A 14,294-nucleotide genomic window follows, 5' to 3' on the forward strand; every position below is an offset into this window, starting at 1 on the left:
ACACACCACTGCACTCCAGCCTGAGTGACAGAGCAAGACTCTATCTCAAAAAAAATTAAATAAATAAATAAGATTTTCAAAGTCTTACAAGTAAATAATATTTATAATATGTATTTTTAAATTGCCTTTATCAGAAAGATTGTTATCAGAAGAATGTGGAAAATATGTGTACATAGCTATCTTTATTATAGCTTCAGGATTGGTCCTGATATTTTACTAAGGAAAAGATGGAATTTCAGGTATGTTGCTGAGTTTAGAGTATTTCTAAAGGCATTAAGATACAAGGCACTATTTCTGTAGATGTTATTTTCTACATATAAATCGATATTTATCTATTTGAGAGTAATCAGAGAATAAAAGGTACTTTTCTTTGACAGTTGTTTCATATGCCCAAATCCTTTGGGCTAGTACACTTGATATTGTGTCTAATATCTTAATTTAAGTAGGAAACTGAATCTAATATTTGACATTTGTACTTTAACCAACAGTTAATATCAAATCTTTCAAAAATTAAAAATGAGATACTGCTAATAATTAACACTGTATACTTTTTACCTGTTGCTCTTAATTCCTAGAGAGGAGTAGACTGCATTTTATGTAGGAAAAGTTATATATATATATTCATATATATGTTAATAGTGAAACTGTTATTGGTTAAAATTTATAGTTAGGCACTTCCTCATCCTTCTAACTAATCAAATCTGGTTTTTAAATCTTTATGCAAACAATGTAACATCTTTTAAAGTCCTTATTAGCTTTGGTTTGTAAGTATATGTTGATATTTATTGGTGCTATACTTAAAAAATACATGGCCTTTATTACTATCATTAAAATATTAAGAAATTGAGAGAGGACTATACAACTTAAATGTGGTATAAGAACTTTTGCATTTATTACCTATACCATTGAGATAGGTAAAAAAAATCAATAACTGTTTCATAGGTTTATAATGTTGAATATTTGGACAAAATTAACTGAGAAGTCAAATTACCCATTATTTATGACACCTGATAAAAATATTCTTATTTCTAACATGTGAAAAAAGTAGACAGTATATTTTTATATAATGAAACAGGAGAGACCTAGATGAGCCCTCCATCTTGGTCCTTCACCCGGTATTTGTTTTGTATCTGTATATTAGGACCTGTGGTAGGCATCTTGTTCACAAAAGATCTTTTCTGCCCTTAAAGAGTTCAGGATATAGTGGGGAGAGAATGGGGCCATGTCATTGGCTGGGCATCTAATCTGAACATGACTAGATAACCTGAAGAAGGATTAGATAACCTGAAGAAGTGTGATGGCAAAGTTCACCACAAGAAGGAACAATAAACTAGGAAGAAGAGGGGCAACCTGGGAGGCAGAGGGACATACTAGGAGGAAGAGGGGCAACATGGGAGGCATAGGGGCAAACTAGGAGGAAGAGGGGCAAGCTGGGAGGCAGAGAGGCTAACTAGGAGGAAAAGGGGCAAACTGGGAGGCAGACGGGCAAACTGGGAGGCAGAGGCAACAGCATCTATCAGTGCATTAGAGGTCTTTGCAGCAGGGAACTGCCATATAGCCAAGGATCCACAAATCTCTTCTTCTGGCCAGAGATGAGGCCAAAGAAGTGATCCAGGACTCGGTCGCAGAGCACATGAGGTTGTGTGTACTGAAAAAGCTGTTGGGATTTTATTCTGGAAGCAGTAGGAAGCCATTGAAATATTTTTAGCAGAGAAGTTACATGATTGTAATGGTATTTTTAAAAAGTCATTCACATAGCACTATAAAGAATGTATTGGAAGGAGCAAGACTGAAGGAAAGAAGACAATTAATAACGCTTTGCAATAATGTATGCAAAGAATACATATATGTGTGTATGTATTTATTCTTTCATAATAAAGGAAAACTTTTTTTGTCTTGTATTTTGCTTTTCTTATTTTTTTTCTTTTTCTATTTTTTTTTTTTTTTTTTTTTTGAACCAGGGTCTTACTCTGTCGCCCAGGTTGGAGTGCAGTGGCGTGATCTTGGCTCACTGCAACCTCTGCCTCCCAGGTTCAAGTAATTCTCTTGCCTCGGCCTCCCGAGTAACTGGGATTATAGGCAGTCACCACCACGCCCGGCTAATTTTTGTATATTTTTAGTAGAGATGGGATTTCACCATGTTGGCCAGGCTGATCTCGAACTTCTGACCTCAAGTGATCCACTTCACCCACCTCGACCTCCCACAGTGCTGGGATTACAGCCGTGAGTCACCATGCCTGGCCTGCTTTTCTTATTTTTAAAGGACTAGAATGGCTTTTATGGAAAAGGTAGTCATTTTTACTCTCAGTTTGAAATACGATGTTTTACCCAGTTATATCAGGCCACCTACAGCTCATGCAAGCACCATGTCAGGTTGCCTGTAGATTTGAGTTCGGATTTGATTTCTGCAATTTCAGTTGAAAAGAGATCTCCTCCAGAACTGTTAAGGCCAAATTAATCTCAAAACCTAAAGGACCCAAGATGGAACTATGTTTATATCTTTCCAGGGTTTGTGTACAGGTGTGAGCAAAAATCGTGGTTAAAATGAGCTGAGATTAAGAGCACTTAGACACTAAGTAAAAGATGCCCAGTTTTTGTTAGATGTTTGTATTTCCTTAAATGATACTTTCAAATGGATATATTTCTTAAATAAAGTAATATTTCAGTAAAGAGTTTTGTTTTAAGAAATATGTATTTGTTCTCTGAAATGCATACATTTGATGGAGGATGCTGAAACTTCAGTATGTAGGAAGATTACATGGGAACTTATTTAAAACATACATTTTTATGCCTCACCCCTAGAGGTCCTGATCCCCTAGGTCTGTGTGTAGACCAAGGGGTCTGTATTGTAAGGGCAATACAGACAATTCTCAGAAACAGTGCGCTGGTGGACATTCAGAGAACAAAGTTGCGACTATAAAATTGAATTTATGTTTCTTCTATTATATACATTCTTAATTTCTTGTATTTTCTGAAAAAGGTTTTTTTTGGGAGAGGTAAGCAATACATCCCACAAACAGGTCCCCCTACCCACAACCCACATAGTTTGAAAGTTGGAGATAAATCATTCCAGGTGATTTCCCTTTATAGGTTATGGTTAGAATTTTTTTTTTTCATATTCTTTGTTAAGTTGTCTCATAAAACATTAGATATTTATCATTTATAATTTCCTATCATTTGAATTGGGAAATATTAAATGGAAAGACATTTACTCTTCACTTCTACATATATTTGTTGGTAGTTTTAATTTGTATTTCTATGATTATTTCTCTCAACATTATAGAGATAATGATCACATGATTATACTCTTTCCCTGTCTTTCAAACTTAAGATTTATATTTCAAAAACTGAACAATAAATCATAAGAATACTAATGTTGAAAAGTTATAGTAAAATTGAACATTGTCCACATTGCATGTGTTTTATATAATATTTCCCTTTATAAAAATATTATAAAATATATGATTTATGGGTAGAGTGATATACTTACCTATATGAAAGTTTAAATTTTCAGTGATATGTGTTTTATTCTTGGTTTTACATTAACAATATCTTTTAAACAACATATAGTAAAAGTTAAAGTAGAAAGAAAAATAGTCGCAGAATAGAGCTCTTTTGGTTTTGAAAGAAACATTTTCATTAGGAGAGTTTCCAGCTCTATGTTCCAATGTTCATGAGCATTTATACTATGACCAGACAATTAAAAATGACATGAGATGATATTGTATTAGTTATTGTCTTTCCTTCTAAACAACTGCCAGGTAGGATGTATAGGGAAATGATTTATTTGAAATTGAATTTCACTTTTTAAGTTTGGCAGAAAATTTGTGGGTCTTTTGCCCTCTACTTAATGCTGTGATTTGCTCTGGACTTACAAGACAAAGTGTTGTTTGTTTGTTTGTTTGAGACGGAGTCTTATTCTGTCACCAGGTTGGAGTGCAGTGGTGCGATCTCAGCTCCCTGCAATCTCTTGTCTCCTGGATTCAAGTGATTCTCCTGCCTTAAGCCCCCAAGTAGCTGGGATTACAGGCACACACCACCATGCTCAGCTAATTTTTGTATTTTCAGTAGAGATGGGGTTTTGCCATGTTGGTCAGGCTGGTCTCGAACTCCTGACCTCAGGTGATCCACCCGCCTCGGCCACCCAAAGTGCTGTTATTACAGGTGTGAGGTACTGCACCTGGCCTAAAGATTTTATAATCAAAGAATATGTTTTCAATGGGATATAAACGCTCAAAGAAGTGTTTTATCAAGTATTGACGTAACCTGTAAAAGAGAAACTTATTTTGTAACCACTCACAGAGCTAGGAAGCAAGATTGTTCCTTTTCTAGAGTGATGTTTTGTCTCTGTGTAGTTAGCAGTACTGGTGTTGAGAATAAAAGTGAAGAAGTAACTTGTTTTAGGAGAGCTTGGTTACATCATGGCGACAAAAATGAATGGTTACCAGTTTTGTAGTTTCACAGCATTCTTTAGGATCAGAATGGACCAATAAGGTAACCAGCTGACGAGTCAATCTTTCCTTTTCTGTCTTCTGCAGTCATCTCAACTCGAACTCCACCTCCACCCTCACCGTTGCCATTTCCAACACAAGCTATCCTTCCTCCAGCCCCATCAAGCTACTTTTCTCATCCAACAATCAGATATCCTCCCCACCTGAATCCTCAGGATACTCTGAAGAACTATGTACCTTCGTATGACCCATCCAGTCCACAAACCAGCCAGGTAAAAATAAGAGAGAAAATAAGATTAGCACCTAAGGGAGATGGGACAGGTCTAATTCTGAGACACAAAGGTTAGTCAGACAGTGTGTCTGGCAGAACGTCAAGCCTTGAAATCCATCTTCAGGAAGTTGCTTGGTGACTCAATAAGTTTTTATTTAAAGGTGGCTGAATGACAGGTAGGAAGTGTGTTGCCCCAAAGGGTAAATTTGTGAAGATGGTTTAATGTTTTTAGATTTTCATTGACTAAAGGGAAAGTTTATGCAGAAAGTACATTGACAGGAAAGCTCTGGGCTGGAGTTCACACCTCTGAAATACCAGATTTGACACAGAGACAATGTGCTTATTTCAGGCAGGAGTAAGGTATGTGCTAAAATAAACACACACAAAAGAACTTACAGTTGTATTTGTAGACCAACTATTAGGTATTAAAATAAGCTTTGGTAATGTAAACATTTTCAGTGTTTGATGACTACTTGAATATTCTTTGTAGAGACATGACTTACATTTAATAATGAGTGACATTACTAGAAGCGTCTTTTTTTTTTTTTTTGTAAACATTGTGCAGTGGTTTTTGGGATTCATTGTGTAAGTGTAGTGACTCATGAGCATTTCTCACTCCCCTAGACATGCGGTTTCTTCTACCAAGAGGTTACTTCATCGCGATTTGGTATTTAAGCGTTTTCCACAGTCAAGTAGACGGTCTTTGTACCAGACCTGGGGCTATCGATAATTGTAATATCTAAAACGTGTAATGTAATTTTGTTATTATGATCTAGTATTTAGCTTTGCTGCTTTACCTCTAAGACTCCTGTCCATTCCTTATTATACCTTTTAATACTTTGCAGATTTTTCACAAACATTCTATCATTACTACAGTGGAACACTTCCTAAAATGCTAGTAAATAGTATGTGTCTATCAATTTATAATTAGCAAAGAAAGATGAGAAAAAAATCCCTTTGGTCTTAATTTGTTAAAATGAAACAAAATGGTCCTTTCTGAACTTTTAATTTAGAATAACAACATATCCAGGACCCTTTGGGTTACTTAAAAAGTTATCATTACTTTTAGTTTGACTAAGACATTAAACTCAATATTGAATTTTGAATTTGAAGTTAAAATTACTATTTGTATTTTAGAAGAAAATGTTAAAATGTTGTAGCACTTTTCATGACTGCAGTACTAAAGACAGCTAAGTAAAAGAGTGGGATCTTAGTATATCGTTTAGAAATAAAATTTGTTGTCAGCGCATGGATTCAGAAGTCTCAGTTCCATAGAGCATTTTGCTAGACTCAGCTGGGAACAGTGCACACAAGGTCTGATTTTAATTTGTGTAGAATTTCCATGAATAACAAAGTCTAATTAAGACATCCATTAAAAGTCCTTAACGTTAATTCAGTGTGGAAAATCTTAGAGTTCCATTGGATGTTTTTTTTTTAACTGATGTCTTAATTAGGCACTGTTAGGGGAAAAATTATGCAAATTAAAATCAGGCCCTTAGTGTTACACATTTCTTTAATTATTCAGTGCTTGTTTTATGTATATTTCAATTTCTTTATAAGTTAAGAGGGCATATTAGGTGATAATCTGCCTATATTGTTCTCAGTTTTTCTTCACTTTTCAAGATACATATCACCTTCTAAGAGAAGCATATTACTCTCATCTCAAAAAAAAAAAACAGCAACAAAAATCTCTCAGGATTTTGTAAAATAGGAACCGTGTGTAAGGTAGAATAATCCTTTCCTAATGCTGTTAGCTTCACCTTCAGACCAGACATCTCTCTTTTCTATCTACAGTATGAAAGTTCCATCTGTTAACAGCCTTAAAAGATAGAAATTTTTAGTGTAGCTTTGTCTATTTGAACCAGTAGAAAACTAAGGAGAAAATAGCCCTCAATTCTTCTGACCCTGAGTTTTAGGAAAGTTGTCTGCATTGGCTTGAGAATTCTTTCTTTGTCACCTTTATTCTTTTCAAATGAGAGAAGTGTCTATTAGTTCATGTTGTTCAGTTCCAGTAGATGAAGTTTGTAGAATGGGCAGGATAGGATAATATATTTGGTGGCAGCATTTCCTTGAAATTATTGTCATTCTGCTTTTGTTCCAGGTAGGTACTTTCAAACTGTTTTGGTGAACACTGTATATAGAAGCATTTTTACCACTGAATGTACCACCAATGATAAAATGAGACCTGTCTTCTTTCTTGAGTAGGATGTTTAAAGCACTTATTTCCAATGTTCAGATAACCAGAAATGGATGGTCTGCTATAGAAACAAACTACTTTTTCCCTTTGAAAGGAAAAATGGGTCTTTATAGTTAACTATAGATTTTTTTTAAGGAACAGTATATTTGCTTTGATTTTTAACTCCAACTCAAAACCAATTAATTTGCATTTCAAAATAGAATTCTTGGTATTTACCGTTTTAGCTCTAGAAATGGAAAAAAATCAGTATTCCTTCACCATTCACCTCTAGTCAGCCGTTGCTTCCCAGTATTCTCCAGCGCTGCACTGATTTTGATTTTTAAGATAAGCAACTGAGATGCCTTTTCCTCCCCACAGCAATTTTGAGATTAATTGCATTACTGCTGCACCAATTATAGTGAGACAGTCATGCTATTCAATGGAATATTTTGAATAAAATTAGTTTAAAGATGTAACTCTCCCATAGGTTTCCATATTGGAAAACTCTGGTCAATTTTCCTGACATCAAGTTAAATACTTAAAATTACCCATGATGAATAGTCAGGATATTCAAGAAGTCCATTTTCTTTATAGAATAAATAACGTGGCCTCTGAGGAGCCTCACCGAAGACTTAGTTCATGTCTCTAAGTCACAATATTTAAGTGTTATTAGCTCTTCATCTTTTTCTCTAAATAAATGTCTACTTGTAATTTATGTGCAGATATTTAGATAAATATTCTGCTTCATTTTTTTTTTTTTTTTTTGCCTTTAACAGTTCAGATTATAAAGACTATATACTTGCTGAGAATAGCCTCCCAGCAAATTGTGATGAACACCATGCAGTGGAGAATTCCAACATGGGTATAATAATAAAAAATAACATTCTCTGTCTAGAAAAATATATTCCACTATTTCTTCAAAGAGTGTATCCTTAGGATTTTGTTTCCTACCACGGAAACTATTTTTGTACCCAGGGGCTAAAACTCAGATAATAATATCTTTTCTATCATTGCCCAGGGGATTTTCTCAGTTAATTCCCACAAATGTCAACAATAAATGTTTTGTGTAACTCTCCATGCACCACCATGGATGGAAGAGTAACTCAAATAACAATGCTCATTTGCTTGTCCTCTGCTTCCCCTCAGTACAATTTAATTTACTTTGGAAATCTTTTATTTGTAGGTGTAAGGACAAACCTAGCTCAGCATTTTATATCATTGTATGACCTCTGAAAGTTCAGATGCTTTAAATCTCATTCTGTCTTCTTGTATTAGTAATCATCAAAAGTTGACTGTAGATCCCGGAATCTAAATTGCCTAATGTGTGCATCTGAGCACACCTGTGTGTGAGAGAGCTAGAGTTTTGTATGCAGGAGAATGACTCTTGACTGTAAATGGTGAAGATTCCAGAATTCGACGTGTTTGATCTCCTAGATATTTTTGTGTCCTTTGTTTCAGTGATACCATCATGTAGGTGAAAACTGTGTTCTAAAAGCCAAAACTGACTCATTGTAGAAAATGAAGAGTGGAGAATAAGGAATCACTGGGTTCCAACTCTAGCTAGTTCAGTAAAGAATTCCAGTTTAGCCTTTGAGCTAAGCGTTTAAAACTGCACTTGAGTTTCCTGGCCTACTGCATCGAAGGGATCAAGTCTACTTGGCTCTCAGGGGTGCTGTAAAGAGGAATTAACCTATACCATGACGTGCTTTGAAGATGAAAACCTTTGAAATGCTGCTGCTCCTTATTACTACCAACCATTGACCGGCCTCTCCAACTCCGACTCGAGAGGGCCTGTGTGGCGCCTGTGTGCAGTGTGCTGGATCCACACAGTCGTGTGTGCTGAGTGGACTTGTTGGACAAGATGACTGCCTTTTGGATTGCTTCACCCGGCATTCTGTTTTTGTTTTGTAGCCTAACAGCAGTGGTCAAGTAGTAGGGAAAGTGCCTGGCCATTTCACTCCTGTCTTGGCACCCTCTCCCCATCCCAGTGCAGTGCGACCTGTGACCCTGAGCATGACAGATACTAAACCCATCACTACATCCACTGAAGGTGAGGCAGCTTCACCTACAGCAACCAGTAAGTATATCTGTAGGAAATGAGAAATGTCCATCAAAGGCACCATTGGATATCTGATCCAAGGTGGAAAACACAGCAATTTTTCTAGCTACCCAACCAGATGGAGATTTCTCATTTAAGTGGAGCCAGCAGGCATGGATGTGGCCCTGCTATCACAGGCTCTCTCTTCTCAAATTCCAGTCAGTGAATCATATTTGAAAAGGGAGAAGCTCATTTGTTTAAGTGAACAGCTGTAACAAAAATAATAAGTCATGCCTGCTTGTTCAAGGTATACATTGAAATTGCACTGAGTAACATAACGCAGAATACAAAGTTTTCCTATCACCCAAAGAGAGATTAGATAATTCCTGCTTATTGGAGCATTCCTATAGAAATCAAGCCCCTTCACAAAGCAGATGGATTCAATGCCTCTGTAAGGTAATTGCATGTTTACATCATTGTAGGTTATGTCATTGTTAAAAACAGTCACATAATGTTGGGAACAGCTGAGAACATTTCAAAACTTAGTATTAGGCACATGTAAGCTACCTGTACTTTCATTATCTGCAACCTTTTTTTATTAAAACCTTTTGATTATTTCACCTATCATGGTACATCAAATACTGTGCTTTTTAGTGTGGACATAACATTTAAATGTCAGAGATTTAGCCAGTGAACCTTCCTAACACATACCAACAAGCCACATCATTCCTTTGTTTTTTGATGTAAAATACTCAGAAGTATAGAAGAAATTAATTTTGAGGTGGTTTCACCCAACTGTCAGCTTCTTAGTACTGGAGCTGGAATGTACAAATTGGTGAAGTAGAATGGATAAAGCTATGGAATTGGTGGAATTAGCCTGCACCTCACCAATTATACAGATATCTTAAATTCAAATATTTTATTTTTCTTTCTTAGAGCAAGAAAATCCCCATGATCTTGAAATTTCCATGTGAATCAGAGACAATCAGAGGCATGCACTACTGGCTCTTTCTCAGCCATTGGAAAGATGCTCTTTTTTTTTTTTAATGGTTTCTAAAAGACTACAAAGGAACCCTATAAGAAAAATGGACAATACTTTGTACAGTGAATTCAGCATTTCTTTCTCAAAATTCATGAGTCCTGTAAATTAATAAGTTCCTATAGGCTTGTAATACCCATCAGTAATTCTTAATGCTTAGAACACTTCCCTGAATGCACAGATGGATGCGACCCACTCAGGAAAATCTAAAAATTATTTTGTTCTAAAAGTTTGCTATGTGCATTACAGTCACCAAAACACTAAGTACTAATTTTAAAAGTGGATGTCTTGACATCTTTGAGCAAGCAATGTCAGCAATTTAAATAAAAGCACATAGAAAACAGATTTTTTTTTAAAGTAGTTGAAAGATTATCACAGGATAAATGATCAAAACCAAGTTCTAGAAACTCTGATGCCTACTCTTATGAAGTTATTAATAGAAGAGATTCAGGAGAGGATCAGACCCAAATGATCACAGCTCACTTATGGGAGTACCCTCAGCCTGTTTGTTAATGAATTGTTTTTATACTTACATACAGGTTGTTCAAAAAGGGATCTGATTTGACTAGTAAAATTACAAAATATTCAAAAGGAATATCTTGGTTGTATAAAGATGGCTGCATCAGTCCATTTTCCACTCCTACATAAAAGAAACATAGTGAGTAGTTTTTCTTTCCTATAAACAAGCTTGTAGCTCCAGCTTCCTAGGCACCACCAGTAATAAAAGGCTGATCATTGAATTGATACAATAGTATGGTTAAAGAAAACACAGAAGCCAAGGAAAGCTCTTCCTCATAGTTGAAAAGAAAAAGCAGCATAGATTTGGTGCTCTTCTGTAAGGGTGAGGCTCCTCTCCGGCTGTCTGTGAGGTGTGGTGAATTCCAGAGACTTGGAGCTTGAGTAGGGATCACTGGTTGCTGATGACTGCCTTGCATGGCCCCTTATTCAGGAGCAATTAAAATATGAATTGTGAGCATCTTCACTGTTTTTAAAAAGTTGACCTAAAAAAGCTTCCATAGATCAAATTCTGCAGTCCTTTAAGTGAACAAGGCAGAATTAATATATTGGTTTTAGAAAGCCAGCCCATTTAAAATGAAGCCTGGATTCTTCATTAATCTGGTGGTTTTAAACCAAACAGTGTAGCTTTCTTCACAACAATAAAGGTAATATATGGTAATATGGAGCAGTGGGATTGCCTAATTCTGGGATGATACCTTACTCCTTTCCTTGTGAAAAATAACAAAAGTCTTTAGGAGTAGCTCCCTATTCATTTTTTTTGTGTGTGTGTATGTGAAAAATTTACTCTCTACCAAAAAGCAAAAAGCAATTGTACAAAAAGTACTTGCAAATGAGACTCTAACAATATAAGGAATAGTCACCATATATACTTACTACCTAGTGGCCAACTATTTAAAGGGTGCATCAGCTTCCTTCCTGGATCAATTACAAGAAATTGATTTTTGTATTTGTGCTAATGGGAAGTATTTTTTTCAAAAACATTCCTATCAGACTGGAGGCCATTTTCACAAGTAAAATACCGAGCTAATTCATTCTACATGATACAGGCTCCTCCTTCATGATAGTAAGATTTGATTTCCTTTTTAGCAAGACTTTTAAGTAAGACATTTTCCATCCCATATCATTAAGCACATCTGCTTAAATTCCATCATTAAAAACTGTCACTTTTTCCTGGTGGACTTTCAGTCTGCTTTACATTTAGAATCATATACCATCATTGATTATTTCATATTAGACAACTAATGTCTGGTGAAAAAGTACAGCAGGACAGTTACTACAGCATGTAAGTGTGAGACACCCACACTGAAGTATGAGATCTGCTTTACTGGATAGATTTTTTAGGGGGAATAAACTAGTTGATTTGAAATCAATTATTATTTCTTTTCTATCACTTGGTATTTACTTAGAAGAGAAATGAAGACACTTTTTTTTTTTTTTGGTTGCAAATCCCACTTCTCTGGGTTTCTTATACATGGACAGGGTGTTCGTTCTGATAGTTCACAATTTTTATCTTTGTTTTTGTTCTTCCTTAATCAGCCTACACAGCCTCAGGCACATCTCAAGCCAATCGATATGTGGGACTAAGCCCAAGAGACCCATCCTTCCTACATCAGCAACAGGTGGGCAAGTTTCACCCAGGTGTGACGGTGTAGCCACGCTTTCGCTTCCGTGCTTCTCCATGTTGCCTCTCAGATCCGGACTCAGAAGGGGGCTCCCGGGGTTTCTGAGACCAAAACTGATCATTTCATTTCCCAGAATTTTTTCTCATTGATCCTTTGTTTCTCACCTCTTTGAGCAGAGTTTCTCAAATTGGCTCATGACCTTTTCCATCTCTGTAGCATATATTGATAACATCCATGAGTAATAGTGTTTCAGCCAAAGTGTATCTTTCTCAGTCTCGTTGGCTATTGAGAACTTCCTAGACTATAGCTTTCAAAGACAAAAACTGCAAACTGTTTTAAAAGCCAACTAGAATAGAAGCAGTATATAATTCGAGTTTTTGAGTGATTTTGTATTTTCCAGATGTTTTGCTCTTCACATTTGTATTTTAGTCCAAGATGATGAGTTATGAAGCTAAAATCTCAGGCAACACTTCATTCCTATTTTAATAGCTTTAAATTGGTTTACTGATTTCAGATGTGATAAAACACTTTTTTTGGTTCTGCTTTCTTACATCATTTATGTTTCTAGTAGCATTTTAAATTTCACATCTCATTAATGCTGTAAATTTAATGCAAATGAAGTGTTTACCCATACTGTGAAAATATACAGCCAGGATTAATGGTGACTTATAAACAGATCAACCACAGTCAAAAGCATGGACCATACCAGTGTAGAAATCCCACAGTTCTAGTTACAAGATAACAGAAATAATTCTAAACAGTTCCAAATTTAAATGTATTTTATGATGCATATGTTTGCTGCTCTCAAGTTATGATAGCAGAGCACTTTGAAATTAACAGTATGCAAAATATTACATAGGGGAAAATTAGGCTATAATAAATAATAAAGAGCTGGTGTTAACTAACTTGCTCTATATTTATAAATTGCCTGTGCATATATGAGTTTTTGTATAGGTAGTAAGATACTTTTGCCCACTTCGTTCTAGATCTGTTCACCTCACATACCCTTGTTGTGGCCTACCTCAACTCTGCTTGGTGTAGAGTTCTCAAGTCCTTTCCAGTTGCAGCCCAAGGGGGCAGACTGCATTTTAAAGGTCACCACATGCAGAGCTCAGAGAAAATCATAAAGATGATAGCTTATTCAGGATACTTGATGTTTTGCCAGGTTTAAAAAAAGCAAAACAAAATAAACCAAAAGAGTGAGAACTAACTGAAAACATCTGTACACAGTTATGAAAATACCAAATAATAATTAGTGGTTTTGCCAGCCATTGGCTTTTCAACATAATTCTCTGGAATGTTGCTTTTTTTTTCCACCTCTAAAATTGCTATAATATGAAATGAGTTATAATTACTATAATATGGTTCTATTTGACAAATGTATGTGTCCATTGTATTTTTTAAAAATCATATGCAGGATGGATAGGTTTGGAAACTTGTTCTTTTAAAAATCATTACACATATTCTCAGGAATACTTTTCTCATGGGACTTGCATTATTCTTTATGACACATCTCTAATTTCCAGTTAATTTTTAATTCATAAAACATGCCTCCATTATTTAAACCTTTAACCCCAAATGCTAGTTAGAATACTCTAACCAGTTCCATGTATTTTGAGGCAGCCTTCCTCCTCCACTACCCTAACCTATGGCAGCTTTAATTTTCTTACCCCTTATGATAAATGTTGAAACCTCATGTAATTATGATTACAAAAGTCCGTTAATATAAGAGTTACTTCTCCTTTCACATATCTAAAAATACATCAAGAAAACTTAACGAGCATCATGAAAATATGAATTTTAATGTAGATAGCATTCTGGCACATGATATATTTTAAAAACTATGAGTTCTAGAACTATAAACTATTTTAAAATCAAAGAAGACAGCCACTTATTTAAGTGGACAACATTGAATCAAGACCACTTACAATATGAATACCTTTTGTTCAGTCAACTATGGTTAATACTTATGGAATACATGATATATATTAATCCTTGGAAGCAAAAAAAAAACCCATATGTTCTTTATAGCTAAAAATGTTAAATACCATGTAGATAGATAATTTGTCCTCTATATGTAATAAAAGAGTTAGTGCTTTTTAATTGAAGAAGCCCATATATGCTTTATTTTATAATGAACTCCAGCTTTGAGGCATGCAGAAAATACCTATAAATGCA

The 14,294-nt window shown here is 35.4% G+C and overlaps 1 protein-coding gene across 8 annotated transcripts in view; it reads left to right on the forward strand.

Annotated features, from left to right (window-relative positions):
- Positions 1–14,294, forward strand: part of NFIB (nuclear factor I B) — a 318,143-nt gene that overhangs the window by 275,227 nt on the left and 28,622 nt on the right. For 4 of the 8 annotated variants that reach the window (XM_025359130.1, XM_025359131.1, XM_025359132.1 and 1 more), the window contains exon 8: positions 4,539–4,723. In XM_025359130.1, coding sequence (XP_025214915.1) covers positions 4,539–4,723 — 185 coding nt within the window. Of the gene's footprint in view, positions 1–4,538; positions 4,724–8,809; positions 8,976–12,030; positions 12,114–14,294 lie in introns of all 8 variants that reach the window. The other 4 variants (XM_025359128.1, XM_025359127.1, XM_025359134.1 and 1 more) reach the window with 2 other exon arrangements.

Source organism: Theropithecus gelada, chromosome 15, assembly GCF_003255815.1.
Source record: "Theropithecus gelada isolate Dixy chromosome 15, Tgel_1.0, whole genome shotgun sequence".
NCBI lineage: Eukaryota > Metazoa > Chordata > Mammalia > Primates > Cercopithecidae > Theropithecus > Theropithecus gelada.